Source organism: Brachyistius frenatus, unplaced genomic scaffold, assembly GCF_029030835.1.
Source record: "Brachyistius frenatus isolate BFR_SWC_R1_liver_20210118 unplaced genomic scaffold, ASM2903083v1 Contig_18, whole genome shotgun sequence".
NCBI classification, from domain to species: domain Eukaryota; kingdom Metazoa; phylum Chordata; class Actinopteri; family Embiotocidae; genus Brachyistius; species Brachyistius frenatus.
Window position 1 is genome coordinate 2,024,660 of NW_027210617.1, and position 19,323 is coordinate 2,043,982.

Sequence of the window (19,323 nt, forward strand, 5' to 3'; positions counted from 1 at the left end):
CATGTACTTCCGGTGCTGTAACCTTTGTTTACTGTCTGTCCAGTCAAAAATAGACCCTTACTCCTCGCCGTGAAAACTGTAACCCCACCCGGTTCCTTGGTCCACAGTTTCGGTCGCTGCTGTAATTGATCGACATGAATTCCGCCACAGGCGACAGTTTTCTACATTTTTGCCAGGAAAGTGTTTTTCCACCGCGGAGGCGACAACAAGTAAGCTACAGCTAGCTGGATCTCCGCTAATCTTCGTTGGCGCGTCGTCCTCTCCGCCTGCTTTCTGTCAGACTGATTATCTCAACCTGAGGCTCTCACACAGGTGAAGTGAGACCCAAAGAAATCGACAGCAAGCAAGCAAAGCTGCCGTCCTTCGCGGGAAAACAGACGCCAGTCTCTGGTCTGCATAAGCTAAAAAAAAAAAAAAAACTTTTTTTTTTTTTTTTTTTTTTTTTTTTTTAAACCATGGCCTCTAGTTTCCTTAACACGGTAAGTGTCAGGTTTGGCCTCAGGTGATTTGTGTGACACTATTTTCACGTGATCACCTCGTGTGCTCACTAAGAACAATGGCATCTCCACAAACTCCCATCTACATCATCTTTCTGTTTTCAGGATGAGGCATCTCCGCCGGCTCTGACAGACCTGTGTCTCACCTACGTGAGCCAGAACCTGGAGTGTTTCTGCGTGAAGCGCCCCGATGGCTCCCTCTGCTTCAGGGAGGCTGTGCTCTTCCCGCAGGAACTGGCAGACCAGCTGCTGGCCAAGATGGCCATTGAAGGTACACCTGGACATCAAAACACACTACTGAACAGTCCACACTTGGTGATGTGTTCCTACTACAGTGCAAAGTTCTTGTTTTGACACAGATAAATAAGCTGCGGATCTGTCAAACGCCAGCCTGATTGATTCACCGTGATCACACGGTTAATAGCGAACATTCTTACGTTGTATTCATCTCTTGTGTGACTTTTGACACCCTTAATCTGATGGCATATTATCTCTTAAACCAAATTCCAGCCAAGGGTGAACACAGGCAGTATTGTGCAAATCTCTGTTCAGTTCTGGGTGCATCCTAAAGAGGAACCTTGACACCAGTTTGTTCCACCACAGGTCTGTTGAATGACAGCACAGCAGGTGTTTTTCGGAACTGCGAATACTTGCGGCTGAGACGAGCCTGCATCCGGACAGCCCGGATCTCTGCAGAAGCCTTCCAGAAAGCCCTGTGCCCTCACAGACTGCTGGAGCTGGATGCTGCCAGGGTCAACGCAGACCTGACCATTCCTGATATTCTGCAGGGACTGGCCACCAATAAGTACTGCCAGGTAAAGTGAAAGCATGTTAGGGGGGAGGACTAATGAATAATTCAAACTTGTTTGGTTTTTTTATTTCCTCAAACGTCGTGCAGGAGTCCCTCCAGCGGCTTGTCTTAACAGGCCTCACCATGTCCTCTCTGGAGGAACCAATCTGGTATCGCTTCAGCTCCCTCCAGAGCCTGCGCTCCCTTTCTCTTGCTAATGTAGACTTCTATGACTCTGGGCTTGCTGACGTGTGTTCCCTGCCTCGGCTGGAGAGCCTGGACCTCTCCAACACTTCAGTGACCAACCTGAGCCCACTGCTGGGCCTAAAGGAGCGGCTGCGCTCACTGACACTGCACCAGCTGAAAAGGCTGGAGATGAGCACTGCTCAGCTGCTGGGAGTCATCGGCCAGCTGGATGTATTGCAGGTCAGTGGGAGGGCGGAGTTGAGTTTGGCATTATGTGTGTCTACTCATGAACTCGTTTCTGTTTGTTTATTACACTATCTCGGGAGGTTTCACGAACCATGCTTGTTTGTGTGTCTGGATTGTTGTGGTGTGTGTGAATCCGTGCCTCTGCAGCACTTGGACATTAGTGATGATAAGCAGTTTACCTCTGACGTGGCTCGTCAACTGCTTGGACAGCCAGGGATCCTGCCCGCTCTTGTTTCCCTAGATGTGTCGGGGAGGAAACAGGTGTGTTGGTGTTTGCATGTTTGTCAGAACTTCTCAGTTAAGTTGCAGATAAAGCGTACAGACTTTAAAGGCGAGTAATTTCTTATATTTGTTAATGTTGCAGGTGACAGATGTAGCCATTAAGGCATTTGTGGAAGAGAGACCAGGGATGACCTTCATAGGACTTCTGGCCACAGATGCTGGTTTTTCTGACTTCCTGTCTGGAGAAGGGAATCTAAAGGTAGGTATAGATACATACATAAACCTTGAACAAAGTGCGTCGAAATTCAAGTTTCCTAAGCTACCTTCTGTGTGCAAACAGGTAACAGGAGAAGCTAATGAGACACAGATCTGTGAGGCCCTGCGGCGCTACACTGAGAGGGAAGGATTTGTGAGAGAAGCTCTGTTTCATCTGTTCAGCCTGACCCACATCATGGAGAAACCAAGGCCTGACATCCTAAAGGTAAATTAACAATATCATAGTATGAAATTAAGTAAATATTTTAATTGACAGATTTTTGCGAATCCATAAGAGGACAATGTCGTATTGTTATATATTGATTTAAGGAAAAATAATCACCACTTTATGTATAGATGTCCACTCAGTGTTGATGGTAAATGTAGTCAGCTGAAGCAAAACATTTCTCAGTGTGTGATAAAGGAGTTGTGCTGGCAATGCCTACATGCACCAGGATGCATTGCACACAAGCTTCTTATGCCCAACTCCCAAATACTTTGGTTCCCTTTTCCAAGTCTCACCCCTTGTAACACCCATTCACAAAATAAAACAATAAGCAGCCAGATGATATTGTTTGCAGAGAGAAAAAGAAGGAAATGAAGGTGGTTATTTAACAGGAAGCTACGACCACTGTTCATTTACTGTAGCGTTACAGCTATTGTAAACTCAGACCTCAGAGAGAACCTCAACCAATTTGTTGGCCCAGACAGTGTTTGGTAACAAAAATACTCACTCAATTGTTAATTGTAGTCTGTCCCCCGCACTCACGTTTTGGAAAGCCATTTTCACGGTTGGAAACGTGGGTAGTTGCTTTTTAAACAAAGAGCTTCAAAGCAGAATCTAGAGCACCAACCAGACTCCTCAATCCGCCCGTAGTTCTTTCGTCCGCCAACTACGTTGCTGCGCACGTCAAGTGACGGATAATCAAGCAGGTTTTTGCAACTGCTTCCAAGAGACACAGAGAGTTTATTAAGGAATTTATTGTTTCAATCGACCACATTTACCATCAACAATATTTGTACATCCACATAAAACGTAGCAAATTTTCTTTTTCTAAGCAATGCGCAAAATGTTTTTCTCAACCACACATTGTATATATCAGATCCTCCTCCTCCTAAAGAGCTTTTGCAGAGTAATTTAGCAAAGTCACACTTGAAGTTTCTCATCAGTGTCACATCACGTAATATTACTTCACTTGTCTTGTTTTGTTTTTTTCTAGCTGGTCGTTCTGGGTATGAAGAATCATCCGGCCACTCTGAATGTCCAGCTGGCAGCCAGTGCATGTGTGTTCAACCTGACAAAGCAGGACCTGGCTGCAGGAATGCCAGTCCGACTGCTGAGTACCATCACTCAGCTTCTACTGGAGGCCATGAGGACTTTCCCCAACCACCAACAGGTAGCTGCACACACCTGATACAGTTTACTAACACAAGGACACTCATGTTTAGTTTGGCATGACACCAGTTCCCATCAATAGTGAAAGGGGTGTTAAAGCGCTGAACACTATAGAAAAAAGTCTCCGGTACAAAGTTTTCCCTGCTCCAGATAATGCATTTCTAAAATATGTATGAATTTTGTAATAGGTAGACTGTGTTTCCGTTGAGCACAAAATAATGCTGTGCTTCAACATACACAAAATTAGAAAAAAACCCGGAATAAAATACACAATGATAAATAATCTTCATTCATACTCAGAACCTGCTTGTGTGTTCAGAAATATACCTAACCTATCTGAAATCAACTATACTTACAGCTGCAGTTTATCATATGGAAAACAAGCTGGAGGGGAGAGAGTGGTTTTGTCTGACAGCGGCCCGCAGCCTTTGTGATGCACTCTGTTAGTTGAGAAACATTCGACGCAGGAAAAAAAACTTGCAACTTGTATGTATTGTGAAAATCTGAACATTTTGATGATTTGAGGAAATCCCCACAAGCAAAAAGCAGCTTCCCTTTTCTTGTTTTCTTTTGAGAAAAATATCAAATAGTGCAATGCAGTACCAGTAAGTAATGTATTAATGTATTATTCAGTAATAACATTTCAAAATAGCCCACACTGATTTTTTCCTGTACAAGGAACCAAAAGCAGGGATGGGGTCAAAACTGGGCAGGAGCATTATGGAATAATCACTGTGGAAAGTGGCACTTATAGTTAGAGACATGGCAATATGCATAATTACAACACTAGATATTGAAAATTTGAAGAATTTATATAAGCAATAAAAATGTAATTTAAAGAAGAAAAACACATTGTATGATTTTTAACTTTTCATACTTACACCAATGAATTTTTGATTTGCACAGGCACAGACATAATATTTAATATTATGACATTTCCCATCTGTAACTACACAGAACAGACAGGAAAATACAAACATTAACAGGCTGTGTGAGGACACTGCAGTCGCGTGTTTTCCAGGCTCCACAATGACGCCTGCTTTGCTTTCTCTTACTACAGCTGCAGAAGAACTGCTTGCTGTCGCTGTGCAGCGATCGCATTTTACAAGAGGTTCCATTCAACAGGTGAGAAACAGCTGTGTTATTATGCAATTGTTAATATCATTTAGTTATAATGGAGTTCAATCAAATGTTTACAAAGTCATTACAAAATACTAAAGATTGAAACTGTAAATGTGCCTCAATGTGAGTTGACTGATTGAACACCCAATGCTTTACAATACAAATGCTTTGCTTCCTTTTCCTCTTTGTAAGGTTTGAAGCTGCCAAACTGGTGATGCAGTGGCTCTGCAACCATGAAGACCAGAACATGCAGAGGATGGCTGTGGCTATCATTTCCATACTGGCTGCTAAGGTATGTTTAGTGTTGTATTAATATCCCGTTTGCTGTAAATACATCTGTAGGCTTATTCTTGAACACTGGTGTTTCTGTTCAGCAGTTGTCCACCGAGCAGACGGCCCAGCTGGGAGCGGAGCTGTTCATAGTGAAGGTGCTTTTCTCGTCTCAGCCGATTTCTCTCCGCCTTCCCTAATTTACCAAAAAAGGCTAACTTTCTTTACAAATGCTCTCCCTGTCCTGCAGCAACTGCTCCACATTGTGCGTCAGAAGGCAACTCAGGGTGTGGTGGACGCCACCCTCAAATTTACACTGAGTGCACTCTGGAACCTCACCGATGAATCACCAACAACCTGTCGCCATTTTATCGAGAACCAGGGCCTGGACCTGTTCATCAAAGTTCTAGAGGTACAGCGCCAGATCAACTGGTTAATAAACAGTCCGCTCGACATACAGAACAGCTTCGAGCAGATTTCTATAGGAGTTCATCATCACACTTAATCAAGTGTTGCTCAGTAGAAGTGTGCATGCCTGTGGGGCGAGTTGACTCACTGTTGTTTTCTATCCATACCTCCTCTCCTCCACCGCCCCTCTCTGCAGTCCTTCCCCAATGAATCTTCTATTCAGCAGAAAGTTCTCGGGCTTCTGGTGAGTTGTGTGCTCCTTTTTTTTTTGCCCTCCAGAAAAACTGAATGTTGAATAAATTAACTAAATTAAGACATCGTTCTTCTGTCTTCCCTTTTCGTGGTGTAGAACAACATAGCAGAGGTGGGGGAGCTGCACGGGGAGCTGATGGTGCAGGGGTTTCTGGACCACATCAGCACTCTGCTGCACAGCCCCGAGGTGGAGGTCAGCTACTTCGCCGCAGGCATCCTTGCACATCTGACGTCACGAGGAGAGGAGGCATGGACGCTCAGCTCTAATCTTCGGTCCTCACTGCTGGAGCAACTGGTAGGAACGAGCAAAACGCCCTCCAACTCATAAATACACAGTTATTTGAACAATTGGATTGAGCGTGATATGTTTGTGTGTCTCTCTAGCATGCCGTCATTATGAAGTGGCCCCCGCCTGAGTGTGAAATGGTGGCCTACAGGTGAGATGCAGCTTCTCGACATAGTAATAAAGCAGGAGATCAGTTACAGTGCAGAAAACAGGCGATTCACGTGAAATATGACAAATTGAAGGCAGGATAAATTACTAGTATGAAATAAGTTTGCACACGCAGTCTGTTTATTCAGGACATTAAAAACATCGAAAAGACTCATCAGTCTAAAAACATATTGATCTGCTTTGTCGGTGTGCATCCGGACTGTATTGTTGCTTACAGAGACTAGCTGTATCTTTTTTTTCTTTTTTTTTTTTACTTTACAGCCTTTATCTTACATCTTAGTCACAGTGGCAATAAAGAAAAATAACAGAATTGAACCCTTCAGTGTCTCAGGTCATAGAATGATGATTAGAGGGTCTCTAATGGAAATGATCCGTTCTCAAAGGGCACCTTTAGAAAAAAGCCTGTCAAATGTTCTTTAAATGTCTTTACAATATTGAGCTCTACACTTTGGGTCAGAATATACCTCCTTAGAAGGCTGAGTCAAAGCTTCAAATCATGAGTACAAACATAGTAAATATATTGTGATTGTCTCTCATTCTTTAGGTCATTTAACCCCTTCTTTCCCCTGCTGGAGTGCTTTCACACGCCTGGCGTCCAGCTGTGGGCAGCCTGGGCCATGCAGCATGTCTGCAGCAAGAACGGTGAGACATGCACACATAAAACCAAACGCTATTCCAGTCTTGTCACTTTGCCCATTTTTCACTGTCGCCTCAGTCGCTCACCGACCCAAACTGTTTATCGATCTGATATTGTCTTGTCTGCAGCTTCTCGCTACTGCAGCATGTTGTTGGAGGAGGGTGGCCTGCAGCAGCTGGAGCACGTTGACACACACCCACAGACCCACCGAGACGTCAAGCTGCTGGCTGAGAGCATCCTGGAGAGCCTGCAGCACCACAGAGCTCGCACCGGCCAGCCGGCACACACAAACACGGGCCGCCGCCCGCCGCTGCCGCAGTAACCTCGCAGAGCTAAAAGGCTTGTCTGAGTGCTTGTGCTGTTCATTTTAGGAATGCCTGCTTGTTTGTTTATCGTGGTGCTCTGTTCACTGAAAACCCCACGCCTCCGGGTCCGCAATACTACTGTTGCTTTCCTCTTCGTTTCGTTTTTTTTTTTTTTTTTTTTTTATCAGCTAATGCCTTTGATTTGATGTGACAGTACACTTTGCCAAGGGTGTGCTCAGTGGGTTCAGTTGTTCAAGACGTTACAGATGAAAACCTGAATCATAGAGAAGTTCATTCTCATTGGGAATCTCCAAAGCATTTTTACTTCTAAACATTTGACAGCCCTAAAACAGTTGAATTAGTGGCAGAACCAGCAATGCAGAAAACTCAAGAGTAGAATTTACATAAGTTGGGAGTATCGAAGTCAGTTATGTCTGACTAGGTGTGCATGTACTTTGGACACAAATGGGAATGATGCGATCAGCGTAGTCATGATAGATGTACATTTGTATTGAGTCACACCTGTTTTCTCTTTGAGAAACTCGTGTATATATCGGTATGTTGGCTATACTTCCCAATGCATCCGAGTGTCTTAAAGACAGAACCAGCACTTCGATGTGAGCATGTGTATGTACGTCTGTACAAGTAGCTTCATCTTAAAGCGTGTATGTGATGTGTATATAAAAGACGATGAGAAATGGTAATCGTTCACAACTGGATGAATTGGTTATGTGGAAAGTATTCTATTGTATGTTCCATTGTGGGTTTTTTTTCTTTCTTTTTTTCAGTTTATCTGATAAATAATTATGAATAAGAACAAAGCAGAAGTAAGCAGTGAAGAAATCATGTTTACACATTGTCACTACTAATGTTTTAAAATATTTAAAGATATTTCTCTGTGTTCAAATATTACTGGCTATGAGATGTGAGTGTCCTACAAGATGGCATGTCACCACTTCTGCTGTACAGAGAAGCCACATTCTCCTTCTTCAGCTCCTATTAAGGCCCCCGTCATCAGTTTCTTTGTAATCAGGCCCAGCGTCACTTAAACTGCTGTCAAACCCGATACAACAGGGACAACACAAAAAGAAGATCAGGGCTTGAGCAGGAACACCAGTGACATGTTGGCAGACTTGCATAGACAAATAGATATGTGTTGACATGAATATAATATACTCAAACAACTCTAAGCAAAAAAAAGACATCACCTCATCTGCTCAATGAACTCTGGCCTTATTGTTTTCAGTACATCATTTGTTGATGGTGAGCTTTTTAATTAGTGTGTTACTGAATTACTGATCATCAGTTTCAACAAGGACAAAGAGCTACAGAAGTCAGAACTTGTATTTGGTCTTTTCTGTTGCCCCAGATAACTTCACCCTGGATAAAAGGCCAGTTTGACTTTTTACAAGAATTTAGTTCAAAATGGAAGATGCAAAAAGTCAAGATACTGTCTGTCTGCTGTGACTGTGTCATGTTGCTGCTCGGAGTCACCTTTTCAAGTTTGGAAATAAAGAATGTACATTGCCATAAAGTGGAGATGAAACCGTTGTTGTCTTTTTATTCAGCCATATGAAAAGTATAAACACCTCATAGTAAAATCTTTAAAGTCGTATTATGGTCTTGCATCAATGAAAATCATCCCGACTGTCACAATACAGACAGCCACCACTGAGCCCCCATGCTGACCTTAACTAATGTATTGACACTGGCTGCTGGCTGGGATGCACATAGACAATCGATGGGTTTTAATTGTTGATCAGAGATGAGATTACAGAGGGGCAGCATGCATCTGTGTGGGCATGTCAGTGTGACTGAAATCCAACAAGTCGAAAGCTTATTCCCCTGTGTACCGCGGAGGTCTCTTCTCGATGAAGGCTGCCATACCTTCCTGACGGTCCTGTGTGGGGATGACCTGAATGGGGTAAAAAAAAACTAACTAATGGATATCACCATTAAGGCTTCCCATGTTGGGTACTTATATTAAGACAATTCATTTTTATATGACAAGTTTTATGAAATTTAACATTAGAACATGCCAATAAGGCATTGTCTAATAAATATGCATTAATGTGCATAAATGGCCAAAACAGTACTCTAAATATTGGATAAAGCTTGGTTCAAAACATTTGAATTTTTTTGTTGATATATTAGAGTCAAAGGTTTTTACAGAGGGGATTTTAGATATCTCTATTTACCACTCCATAAATCAAAATATACTGTCAAAAGCCATTGAATAAATACATTATTTCTGTTACGAATATATAATATATGAGTGAACACCTTGGTAATAACCTTTAGAATATAGATGAGATTAAAAGGTTTGGCATACGTACATGTGAAAATTTCAGGCTCAGAAAAAAATCAGTTTGAATAAATGGCCTTTGAAGATATATTGTAAAATAAAGTCACTTTCCTTAAAATTTGTTCATTTAGTTTAAAAGAAAATTCAGACCCACATTAGATAAGACTTACCCGGGCATAACACATCCTCTCTATTGACATGGCCAAATCAATGTCAACCTGGAAGAGACAGATCACAGTCACCGATGTAAAGACATTTGAAAAATCAATGATGATCTGTGATCCGCTGTGTACCTCAATGCCTCTGTTCATCGCCTCTTTTGCCATCCGCACAGCAATAGGAGCCTGAGCAGGAGAAATGAAAGAGATTTAGATGTTGATGGTATTAATTCTGACTTACAGCCATCACTGTGAAAGTTAAATAAAATACAACCAAAACCTAGACAAGATGAACTGGCAACACATTTAAAGACGAAAAGCTATGACAGCTGAATAATATATTCTGTGCCTCTAGAGGAACTTCAGCAACTCTTGGCAATAACCCTGATGATGTCATAATGATGTAATCAGGGTTATATCGGCTACAGCTGGATACATTTATAACAGGAAGTCTATATTACAAACTGAGGAAACTGCTCCATAGAAAATTGGAGCTTGACCCGTACTAAAAGGGAGGATGTTGCGACCTGTATGGCTCAGAATTTGACCTTTTTTTTTTTTACATCTCTTTAAAAATCCTCCAGTTTTATGATATTCAATATTCGGGGGGAATCCTTTTAAATAATCCATATATTTAACTGGAGGAACTGCATATATTAGCACAGACTACTACCCATGGCTTATAACCCTTCCAGGTTTCAAAGAAGCTAAGAGATCTAAGAGCTCATACAGCCAATTATTTCCTACACCTCACATTCATTCAGTGTGTGTGTGTGTGTGTGTGTGTGTGTGTGTGTGTGTGTGTGTGTGTGTGTGTGTGTGTGTGTGTGTGTGTGTGTGTGTGTGTGTGTGTGTGTGTGTGTGTGTGTGTGTGTGTGTGTGTGTGTGTGTGTGATGCTATTTGTGGTCAATTTCTCCACTTGACTGCCGCTCTGGCCCAGCCGACTGCGGGCATCTGAACTGGAGTGAAAGAAATATGGAACGACAGAGGCCTGGAGAGAAGGGAAGAGAGGATGGAGAGGGAGAGAGGGGAAGGTGGGAAGAAAACACCAGGACGGGAGAAAAGCTAAAAGAAGAGAGGTAAGGACAAGAAGCAGAAGAAATGGGTTGTTCGGAACAGCAGGAGCAGATCACTGCCTGGAGGAGGAGACGCATCAGTATCTGAGCTGTAACAGAATTTTAAAAAAAAACAAAAAAAGTGTGTTTGTGTTCCGACCTGGGGCAGTATCTCTCTGGCCAGGCTGAGTGCCTCTCTGTAGGCAGCGTCTCCTGTCTGGTTCTGTTCTACGGCTCTGTTTACAAGCCCCATCTCCAGAGCTGTCTGCCCTCCCACACATCTACCTGATAACAGAGAGAGAGAGAGAGAGATACAAACCCCTTGCTCAACAATAAGCACCATAAGCCTACAGCAACGCAATGTTAGCATTTCTGTAATACTACCTGTGAAGATGAGCTCCTTGGCCAGAGTCATGCCGACCGTCCGCGGCATCCGCTGACTGCCCCCTGCAGGACAAACCACTTCAAGGTCAACTTCTCACAGCTGCTGTGGCTGTTAGACGCTCTGTACAAGTACAGGATCATTTTCTGTGACCTCTGTTCGTCTTACCTGCCCCCGGGAGCAGCCCCCGTGTCGTCTCAATCAGACCCATCTGTGCTGAATGTGCTGAAACACACACGAACAGAGGACAGTTGAAGGTCTGCGCTGCTGAGTGCCATTAAGCTGGGGAGGGCGTAAAGTCTGACTGATGCCTCTGTCAGAGCAGCAGACTCAAACACCTGCTCACCTAGCTGGTCTGTGCTCGACCAATCACTGAGCTGCCCCCCCTAATGCAACCAATCACATCTGGCTCCGTCTACGTGAACAGCTGGACGAATGTGTCTGGCCTCAAAAGCTATAATTAGTTCTCATGCTCATCAACAGAACATTGATGCTATAGGTGAAAAACACACCTTTAAGACTTCAACTTCTCAGGCACAACAAAAGACTTGTTTTTAGCTTGACCGCTGTATTTGTAAAGCATATTTACACTGATTTAACAATGTTCAAAAGTTCTTAACGTCCAGTTTCCTATTTATTTTTTCCTTTAAGATTGTTTAAATCATCTTATTCCACACCGACGGTGATCATGTATATACAACATACTCTGTATCAGCTTGTTCCAGTTCCTCATGGAAGATGAACGATGTGATGATATGCAAAGACTTTTGAAAGCTGCACCATTCAATCAAATGTAAAGTATATATACTTATATGTCAAGTGCATCAATTTACGAAGGGCAATCAAAAAGTTCTGAAATTGCTCCTGTTGAGGGCAGGCGAGACCCTCACGCAGTTTCAATGGGAGCAGGCACATTGTCATGTTGGAAAACCAAAGTGCCATCGCGCCACAGTTCAGGTGGTTTACACCGAATATTTGCTTTCAAATGCCTCAAAACGTCACAGTAGAACTCGGTGTTGACAGTGTAACCCTGTGGGATAAATTCACGGTGCATCCTCAATGCCATTTAAAACACCTCTCCAGGCTCATGGCGTCACTGCCGTAGGCTTCCTGGAGCATTTTAAAGGTCTGCTTTACCACGATTGTAGCTCCCCAACACCCCTGCTCGACTTCTTTCTGTTCCCCAAAAGCATGTGCGCTCTCTGCTCAACTCCACGATGAAATCGCAAAAGTGCAGATGCCAGTGGTCACAAAATTGATTGAAACTAAGGTGTGGCTGTTGATCAAGAAACATAACTAAGAATACTTCCTCATGAAGGTTATAGCTTCCTCCTGCTCCGTGCATTATACCTACTCACAATGACCCCACATCACTAGTCACACTGGTAAGACTGTGAGAAATTTAAAGCAGAGTAACTATCCCTTTTCAGATTGTTTCATTTGAATTGTTTAGGGTCCTGAGGGTGTTCAACTCTCCAGTATCTCACAAGAAAAAACCTTATTTGATTAAAAATAAGTTAAAAAAAAAAAAAAAAATTCAACACAATTTTGTGTAGCAGAAATGTTTTCTTCTTCTTTCCAGACTTGTTAATCAGCTTGTTAATCATCTTGTGACCCCTCCGAATATTTATTGTGCTCCCTTTACTAAGTACTAACCCTAACCTCTCTCATCTACACAAATGCAATGAGGGAGTTTTCCAGTCTGGAGAAATGGCCCTAAGTGGAAGCTACTATCCTCCACCACCCTGTTTAAGCTCAACCACTGATCTGATATGACTGGATTGATGACAACTGTGAAGAGAACATGACAACCCCCTTTCCAACCTCATTAACATCACCTGAAGGAAGAGAGAAGTTGCTACTCAAACGTGATGCAGACTCATCCAGCTCAGGGTTTATAAGTGAGGGTTCAGAGGTCACTCACCAGCAGTGCGAAGGTCACAGGCCAAGGCTAGCTCCAGCCCGCCTCCCAGGGCAGCGCCATCCATCGCTGCTATGGTCGGCGGGGGCAACGATGCTGCCAAGGCGTTCAAAGAAAGAGAGGGAAGTTCACAGCTTAATGCACACATTCAGTGTGACACAAACATGACTAATCATTCAACCATCTATCAATTCTCTTTCTTACCTATTTGAGTCATGAGGGACCTCAGGCCGTGAACAAACAGATCAGACTCACTGTTGTTCATTAAAGCTCTCTCTTTCAGGTCAGCACCTACGTAACACCGTAACATACACAGTCACACATCATTACCACACACTTTGATCACGAATGCAAGTTTCAGAAACCACTCACCTGCACAGAAAACTCCCGGCACTGAACTCCTGAGGACAATCACGCGCACCGCTGAGTCATTGGACAGCATGGACACCAGCCCCCTCATCTGCACACACGCACGCGCGCACGCTCTCAAATGATGCCTTATCAGGCAGAACATATATATTTAACACGTCTCACTTTGTATCTCCTTTTCTTCCCTTCTTCATTTCTTTCAATCTGTCTCTGTTTAACAAGTGTAAAACCACATCTCTTCCGACTTCACCTAGAACAGTAGAACTTTAGTAGCGCTTAAAATGGCACTTACTGATAGCACTTTGTAGTTTGGCTTTCTTGAAGAAATTGTATTTTCTTTATTCTTGTTGTTCTGGGTTTTGTACCCTCATGGTTGAAATGCACTTATTGTAAGTCGCTTTGGATAAAAGCGTCAGCTAAATGAAATGTAATGTAAAAGTGTTTAATGTGCATCTGTGCAATTATGGGTATAGTTTCAGTTTATGCATTTCATCCTGGCCAGCCTCCTGACTCGATAACCTGCAGCACACACAGCCACCTACACTCTGCACCTATGATAAATTTACATCTCAATTACAAATTAATATGATTCTTTGTCCAGAGCCAGTGGCATACATGTCAATTAGGAGGCCTAAACAAAGCCAGACAGCAAAGAAATGAACACTGACAAAATACTGGAGCTGATTGTAAATAATCTGATTCATAAAAATGTAACCCGGAGAGCTAAAATACCTTTGTAATATTTCTTAACTGGTCAATTTATATTATACTACACTTGGATCACACACACACACACACACACACACACACACACACACGCGCGCGCGCGTACACGCACGCACACGCCGTGTCTCAGCCGGTGAAATGTGTGTTTCGGTGTATGTGTGGTGTAGAGAGGTCTGCTCACCTGTGACAAAAACACATGGCCAAGAGCGTTTCTCGCTTTGTGCCGGCACATCAGCACCTCAACTATCCCTGAGAAAAAGAAAGCAACATCAGAAAGAGAAGTCATCAACTACTTTTTGATTTCCAACTATTCAATGACTTTCTCCAGTCAAGTCAGTAACAGATACAGATAAAGAAATATAGATAAATATAACATAATAAATGTACATAACATATGTAAATATGAAATCCTGTTGATATAAATATATCAGTTGGTAGAAAATTCAATTAACAAAATGACAGAAAAATAAAGGCCAAACATTCTGATAATCAATTTATCATTTAAGTAACATTTAAAGCAAAATAACAACAACAAAATCCTCTTTTCAACTATCAGAATTTGCTTCTTATATCCTGATTATTTACCCATGGGTCTTGGAAAACATTTGACCTTCATGGGAAATGACGACAGGTTTCACAGTTATTCAATAAAAGAAAAGGTAGGCCATATAAAGCCATTATAGAAATAACTGTTAGCTAGATGACTTCATAAGTGATAATTATGAGAATACTTTGAATGTTTATTTGTTTGTTAGGCAAGATTCCGGTAGTCAGAATATATATTTTTTTCCCTCCTGATATTGTTGTTCAGCTAAGAAGAACCGTGAAGGGAAACAGTTTAAAAACACGTTTTACTCGTTTTTTATAAATACATTGTTTAACATTACATTTTGTAAAATGGTTTTTGGTATGAATCTTATACAGCGACTAATTTGTACATCCCAATATTAACTTGCATGATTTCCCCAGAGGATTTCACCTGTCCCTTCAACACAACAGCCTATTTTAATGTTATTCTAGAAATACCACCACCTGTGGGAACACAGCCTCTACTTCCTCAGCGAGTAAAAGCACAGACAGATGTTTGAATGTGTAGTTTCACATGTGTGGCTGAAAGGTGGGTGTCAAACTGATGTGTTTGTTAACCGCGTGTCTGTCAGAGTGAATTGAAACCATGTTGATTTACGCGGAAGTGAGTCCGTACCATCGTCTGCTCCCTCTAACCGCCTCAGATCCACCTCTACGGTATCTGCCGCCTCCGTGTGCTGCCGGCGGCTGTGTGCGCGACTGGATCCCGTCAGAGGGCAGCTATCCCCGGCCAGCACTCGCGCGCCGTCCCGGTGGATCAGACTAGAAGTTTCCCGCGGTAGCATAGCGCGGCGCCGCCACGACGAGCAGCTCGGCCCTGCTAGTCTGCGAAGGATGGTTGTCATGTGTGTCTTGATTTTGCCGTCAAGCCTACAGATGCAGGACGATTGTAAAGTTGCAGTGAAGCAGCAGGAAGTTCGCTGCTGGTGTTTTCCTGTGAGAGGAGGGACTTGGAATGACCTCACTGTGGAAGCAACCGTGGCAAAGCAAAGACCAGTTGTACCCATGGACTTATAATGATACTCGATGTTATTTCATCATTGCAGTCTCAAATGTGGAATTTACTTTGTTTCGTTGTGGTATTCATTTCTCTCAACAAGACTCAAAGTGAAAATTTTGTGATTGTGAAAGTTTCATTTTAGTACCTAATTCTTCTCCATTTCTCCCTTACACAAACATCCACAACCTTTACCAAAACATGGCTTTACCCAAGCTTAATCCAATTCTTCACTTTAAAATGTATTGATTTGTGTAATGGCCTTTTTTTGTCCCTAAAATGGAGGCTCCCTCAACCTGAGATAAAGTACACACACTGTCCTCCAGCCCTGTCCCTGGAGTGTGCAGTGTTTGGCTGGACAAAGCGGCTTGCTGAGGTAAGGTTTTCCGTCAAGCTGCTTGTGTCTAGTCTGACCATACATTATTGAGCAGGTCTTTACAAGTTATGCAATTATGCAGTAAGACAGTGGCTCTCATGGCACAACAGATTGAGATGGCAGAGCCAGATCTGTGTGTGTGTGTGTGTGTGTGTGTGTGTGTGTGTGTGTGTGTGTGTGTGTGTGTGTGTGTGTGTGTGTGTGTGTGTGTGTGTGTGTGTGTGTGTGAGAGATCCAAGTGTAGCATAGTATAAATTGACCAGTTAAGAAATATTCAAAAGGTATTTTAGCTCTCCGGGTTACATTTTTATGAATCAGATTATTTACAATCAGCTCCAGTATTTTGTCAGTGTTCATTTCTTTGCTGTCTGGCTTTGTTTAAGCCTCCTAATTGACATGTATGCCACTGGCTCTGGACAAAGAATCATATTAATTTGTAATTGAGATGTAAATTTATCATAGGTGCAGAGTGTAGGGGGCTGTGTGTGCTGCAGGTTATCGGGTCAGGAGGCCGGGCGGGATGAAATGCGTAAACTGAAACTATACCCATAATTGCGCAGATGCACATTAAAAACTTGTTGAACAGAGACAGATTGAAAGAAATGAAGAAGGGAAGAAAAGGAGATACAAAGTGTGATGTGTTAAATATACATGTTCCGCCTGATAAGGCATCATTTGAGAGGTAAAGAGAGAGGGAGACAGACCAGCATTAGTCGGTAGGATCTGTTGCAGCGCAGTGAAATGTTACCTGACGGATTCGGAGGAGAGCAGGTTGTTGAGATTTGATGTCTGGCTGCTTTGCATTCCTCTTCTCATGTGATGGAAAACTGATGGAAGATGACTCTCGCAGTGTCAGCGTGAGGGCGGCTGACTGACAGCCTGATGGACTCTGACTGACGCGGACACTCTGTTCCAGGACAAGATGCACAGGTTGGACACACATCACACAACACAGGCCGAGATTATTCTCGTCAAAAAGGGACATAGGAGAAGAGAGTTGTTTTGTCCTTCAATGTGTTTGATGGATGTCTCCCCCCTCCGTCCACCTTCCCGCAAGCCCTGCATGTAGCCTCATTTTCAGTTTTTAACTGGGCAGATTAACACCATCCTCAATCAACAAATATCCTGGACGCCTCACTCTTTACCTGATACCGACCACCGAGCATTTCCCCTCCGATCCTGCAGGGGTCAGTCTCGTGTCAGAGGACTGATTGTACCATTATGAACTCTGTTGCTCTTCTGCTCCCTTCTTGTCATTTCACTATGGATCTTTGCTTTTGTACCCAGTGTCAGTGACAGACTTCTGTCCAAAAAGACACAAGCTTTCCACACCATCCATGTCCAAACATGTGTCTTCTCCTCTCTACCTCCTGTGCTCCCATCAGAGGCAGGAGCTGATGTAAGCAGGAGTCAGCCTCATCAAAGCCCCAGGCTGAGTTGGGGCAGGGTACGAGGCCGGGAGTGAGTCAGAGAGGGTGAGTGGCGTTGTGTTACTGGAGAAGTCTGTCAGGAGTGAGACAGCGCAGTGATCTGCTCAAGGCGCGCACAATGTGTTTGACCATTGTGTCTGACAATACACTGTAATACTAACACACATAAATCCCTTTCATAAGCTGAGGCTACATTCATCGGCTTTTGCATTTTTTTCAAATAGGCAATCACAAAGAAACCCAACGGGCTTCAATTAAAACATGCAAGGCGCTAATTTACTTACAAAACGATCAAAGAAGACAACAGCAGTGCAACACTGCCATGTTTGTCCTCACATATTTGTGTGTGTATAAATGGGTGTAATGGTATAGGAGCAGTGACGGACAAAGGAAGTCAGTGATGTTTGAGGGGATGCTGATTTGTGTGTGTGTGCTTTTGTGAGTGTGTGTGAAGGGGTTGAATCAGGGGGCGGCTGTGATGTGATCACACCAACACCACTAAATTCCGTAGAAGCAGGGTGCAGTGGATTAATATGCTTTGCTGATACAGCAGATCCAACAGTCTTAAACGTCCCAGCCCCATCAAAAAGTGACTCAGTGTTATTTATGTTACAGATCAGTCGTGAAAAATAACTGGTGATATTATCGTATCTCTCTCTTATTGTCAAGAAATCCATTCAAAAGCAAGGGACGTTTATTTGCAGAGCACACTTCAGCAACAAGGCAATTTAAATTTACATAAGGCATAAAAGGCATCCAGACAACATCTAACACCAGCAGATAGATATAAAAAAGTTAAGTAGAAATAAAAAAGGAAACTTCAACAGTAAAAGTGACAGTGCAGAAAGAAAGTAAAAAATGAGTAATCATCAAGGCATTGGCAAACAGAAAATCTCCAGCCTTGAACTGAAAATCTACATGAATTTCCTGTGCAAAAACTCGTGATCACATGACTCGTGATTTTGCACGCGTGAATTATGTATCTTGCCATCGGAAATGTGGTTTTGGAATATTTCCATGCGTGTGAAGTCCATGTACATTACCATGTGAAAACTTTTCCACTTATTATCCGCATGTTATCATACGCTGCAACATGTGGTAAACATGTGTTATCCATGTGATCACAGAGGAAGTCGAGAGTATTAAGAGGTTGATCGAGAAATACCACAGTTGGTTTTGTTCTTTTCACTGGATTTGTTGACAAAAATAGAAATATATCACCAGCCTTATCCTTTAATATATGTTCATGTAGTATGGGATTATGTCTCAAGTAAATGCTGGATTCACAGCACAACAACAAAGACAAAAAAAAATGATCCTGAATTTGACTATTTCAAGATAAATCCTCTTTATAGCTATACTAAGCCATTATAGACTGAAAATACAATGGAATCTCACATGCTCTGTATCTTCAGGTTTAATCTTCTTTATCCCCTGAGGACACATTTACAAATCAAACACCCAGTTCAGAGGCAGCGAAGATGACTGATAGATGATCATACTTTTTGTTCTTACGTTAGAACCATGGAGTTGGTTATGTGCTGAAAAAAAGAGCCTCAGACTTACAGCAGCTCGATGTGGGAAGAATTACGACCATACTGAGCCACGAGGAGAAAGGAGTTATGAGGAGCTCAGCCTTCACTGCGAGGAAAAAGTTTGACTTGTCATTATTTAGTCCAGCTTCACAGAACCGCTAATAGATGTGAAGTGAATGGGTGTGATGCATCGAGGAGTGACACCTATAATGGCAAAGGTGGCCCTCCCCTCAGCTTGGGGATCAGACGGTTGACAGCTGACACTGAACACACCCTTATTAAAAAATAAAGATGTTTCACTGCTCCAACAAGCCCACGCAAACTACACACACTGTCACCAAGGTAGGCAACATCCATGCAGACAACAAGCATGACACAACACCACATGTGGCACACATATATGACTAAAGTCGAATGTACCCTGGACACACAATGTTCTT

General features: G+C 42.8%; 2 protein-coding genes across 3 annotated transcripts; one reads left to right on the forward strand and one right to left on the reverse strand.

The window, feature by feature from the left end:
• The first annotated feature begins 11 nt into the window (after positions 1 to 11).
• zyg11 (zyg-11 family member, cell cycle regulator) lies at positions 12 to 8,579 on the forward strand. 2 transcript variants are annotated; one of them, XM_069694780.1, is made up of 17 exons: positions 12 to 479; positions 603 to 768; positions 1,101 to 1,312; positions 1,396 to 1,713; positions 1,867 to 1,980; positions 2,084 to 2,200; positions 2,282 to 2,422; positions 3,417 to 3,593; positions 4,653 to 4,717; positions 4,907 to 5,006; positions 5,089 to 5,142; positions 5,235 to 5,396; positions 5,589 to 5,636; positions 5,742 to 5,939; positions 6,029 to 6,081; positions 6,643 to 6,740; positions 6,864 to 8,579. In XM_069694780.1, exons 1-17 carry the CDS (start codon positions 456 to 458, stop codon positions 7,055 to 7,057), a joined length of 2,241 nt encoding a protein of 746 aa, XP_069550881.1. In that variant the 5' UTR covers positions 12 to 455; the 3' UTR covers positions 7,058 to 8,579. The 2 variants fall into 2 exon arrangements, with proteins under 2 accessions (XP_069550881.1, XP_069550882.1); XM_069694781.1 differs by having other exon boundaries at positions 5,092 to 5,142.
• On the reverse strand, positions 8,576 to 15,483 carry echdc2 (enoyl CoA hydratase domain containing 2). Its single transcript, XM_069694788.1, has 11 exons — positions 15,162 to 15,483; positions 14,139 to 14,206; positions 13,235 to 13,322; positions 13,067 to 13,153; positions 12,866 to 12,958; positions 11,110 to 11,166; positions 10,944 to 11,006; positions 10,720 to 10,844; positions 9,639 to 9,689; positions 9,516 to 9,563; positions 8,576 to 8,955 (listed from the first exon to the last, which is right to left on the reverse strand). Exons 1-11 carry the CDS (start codon positions 15,388 to 15,390, stop codon positions 8,878 to 8,880), a joined length of 987 nt encoding a protein of 328 aa, XP_069550889.1. The 5' UTR covers positions 15,391 to 15,483; the 3' UTR covers positions 8,576 to 8,877.
• Between the last annotated feature and the right edge of the window lie 3,840 nt (positions 15,484 to 19,323).